This window comes from Perca fluviatilis, chromosome 12 (assembly GCF_010015445.1).
Source record: "Perca fluviatilis chromosome 12, GENO_Pfluv_1.0, whole genome shotgun sequence".
NCBI classification, from domain to species: domain Eukaryota; kingdom Metazoa; phylum Chordata; class Actinopteri; order Perciformes; family Percidae; genus Perca; species Perca fluviatilis.
In genome coordinates this window covers 13,152,434-13,154,933 of record NC_053123.1, presented here as the reverse complement: position 1 = coordinate 13,154,933, position 2,500 = coordinate 13,152,434, and the positions used below count along the sequence as shown (strand labels likewise).

The 2,500-nt window shown below is 41.5% G+C and overlaps 1 protein-coding gene across 1 annotated transcript in view; it reads left to right on the top strand.

The window, feature by feature from the left end:
* Positions 1 to 2,500, top strand: part of edar (ectodysplasin A receptor) — a 38,336-nt gene that overhangs the window by 12,403 nt on the left and 23,433 nt on the right. The window contains exon 2 of the mRNA XM_039818966.1: positions 1,552 to 1,617. Within this exon, the coding sequence (XP_039674900.1) occupies positions 1,567 to 1,617 (51 nt within the window). The 5' untranslated portion in view covers positions 1,552 to 1,566. The remainder of the gene's footprint in view (positions 1 to 1,551; positions 1,618 to 2,500) is intronic.

The window sequence follows — 2,500 nt, the reverse complement described above, 5'->3', positions numbered from 1 at the left end:
ACAATCGCAGGCATGATCTTGCAGATGTACAAAGAAATAAACAAGCAATTACACATGACCACACACAGGTGCTTGGTGTGTCAATCTTCACTGGTCTCATGATTTAATTTGATTGTCCTGTCTTCGATTCGATATCCCGATGCACCACGATGCGTCACCTCCTCAATATTATTATTTATTGCTACACATTTTGGTTTTCATCAACAATTTCGAGCAGTCAGATATATATGAACTCCCCGTTTTATTGTATCTCCTCTTAAAAAAGACACTTCCTGAATTTAGCGGAGTCTGAACACAACAGACAACAGACAGAAAAAGACAAAACAGAAAAAAAAAGAAGCAGCAAGCGGAAAATCAACAAGTAACATCAGTAAGCAATAATCAATTTTGGTCTGTCAATGCAATGATTCATTTCAAAACCCCTAGCAGGCGCACAGACTCACACAAACACACAAATATATGTTAATTTATGCCTCACTGAGAGAAATACACACAGACTTTATGAAGCATTGCTAGCATTAAATTCACATCCAAACTCCAGCCATCATTTCACAAGTAAGAAAACAAACGCACAATCTCATAATGATGGTTTGCCCAACGTCCACTTCAGTATTACAGTCACTGTGTGTGGAGGACCTGAGACAGCATCTCAGCCATTCACTAAATGTTTATTTTTATTTTTCAACTTAAATGTGCTCTAAGCGACGTGTTTTTTTAGGCTACAACATTTTTTGTCACATACAGCAAACATCTCCTCACTATCCGCTAGCTGCCTGTCCCCTGAACACTGTAAAAAAACGCGGTCTCTGTAGACAGCCCAGGCTCCACAAACGGCAACAAAAACAAACCGTGCCAACCTGCACCACCAAACATAACAAACAGTGTTCCAGCCAATAACCGACAAGAAGGAGTTGGGGGTGGGGGTTGGGGGGGTTAGTGCGCGGAAGGGAGGGGGAGGGGACGGGATGAGGAGGAGGGAGGGGTGAGCTAGCCTCCGTTTAGTTTGACAATACTTTGAACGTCAACAAGAAGTGACATCACCCAACATCGCTTAGAGCACCTTTAAGTTCACCTCATTTTGGTGGAGTTGAAATAGAGTTGCTAGCTGGTGTGAAACCAGACTTGAAAGATGTTTTTACTGGTGTTTCAACTAAGTTTGGGGTTTTGACATAAACGTTTGCCTAGTGCGAAAAAGACATAACTAAGAAATAGGCAGATCATTATTGAGTGATATCACCATTCTTTGTTGAAGCAGAGGTTAGCCAACGGTGATGTGTGCTTGCAGTTATGAGCCAGAGGAATGCCATGGGATGTTCTATTGCTGTTACATGTTTATGGGCAATGACGTGATGGTAACGGGACAGTGAACTCATCTGGGCCACACACACACACACACACACCACACACACTGTGTGCCCACTGACAGCACTACTAAAGGAGTTCTTACATTCATGTTGCTGTTTTGTAAGTGAGGTTTGGTGCAGAAGGTTGATCGTAGTAAATGTTTACATTGCATGACTATTTCTCTTTGTCTTTCTCTCTGGTCTCCAGTAAGAAGACGCAAAAATGTCAGAGAGGAGAGGTCAGAAGAAGTCCATCTTTCTGTCCTCATTATTGGTAAGTTTTTATTATTTGTCTCTTTTTCTTTAATTTCCCCTGTCCTTTTACTTTAATTCAACATTTATTTTCTTTGTTCAGTTCTAATCCCAAACTAATACATGTTTCCTTTGACTTTATTTCCATTAATTTTTCCTTTTCCCCATGGTCCTTCCTCTTTTCTTCTTCCATTTCCCCCACTTTCACTCCACTCCTCCTCTCTTTCTTTTTTCTTGTCCTCCTCTGCTTCACCTCCTCCTTCCAGTAGCAGTAGCATAACTCAAAAACCATCATCATATTTCTGGTATACTCAGAAACTCTTTATTAGTCGATCGGTATGGCGCTCAGTCACGATCGACTCCACATTTGGCACCGGGTCATCCAGACTTTCGCTGTCATGTGCCAGAAACTTGCACAACTTTGCAGCACTTGTACCAATTAGTCAACCTTGGAGCTTTTCACAGAGCAGATATCTTTATAATCTGACCGGGAATCTAGAGATTCTCTGCCTGTTTTGACGTTGAAACTGGCAGAGTTCCCGACAGGCTCTTCCACCTTACCATCCCTCTCTCCTCTGTTTTCTTCTCATCAGTCACTACTAAGCGTACATGCAGGCTGACACTGGAGCACTTAGTCAAGAAGGTAGAGATATTTGGATTCAGTCAATGGTGTCAATTTACTACACCACACAGCAGTGGCATTAGAAATCTATTGCTACCGATTCTAAAAGCACTTATATAGACGACATTTCCGGGGTAAAGTGTGAAACAATGACAAAAGGCTGACAGAAAAGTACATTGGTAGTGTCATATTGTGCAATATCACATACAGAGACCACTCAAATAGAGGTATCAATGTGTGAAAATCAATTTTTCTGTACTTTTACTCCGGTACTGTGCTTACG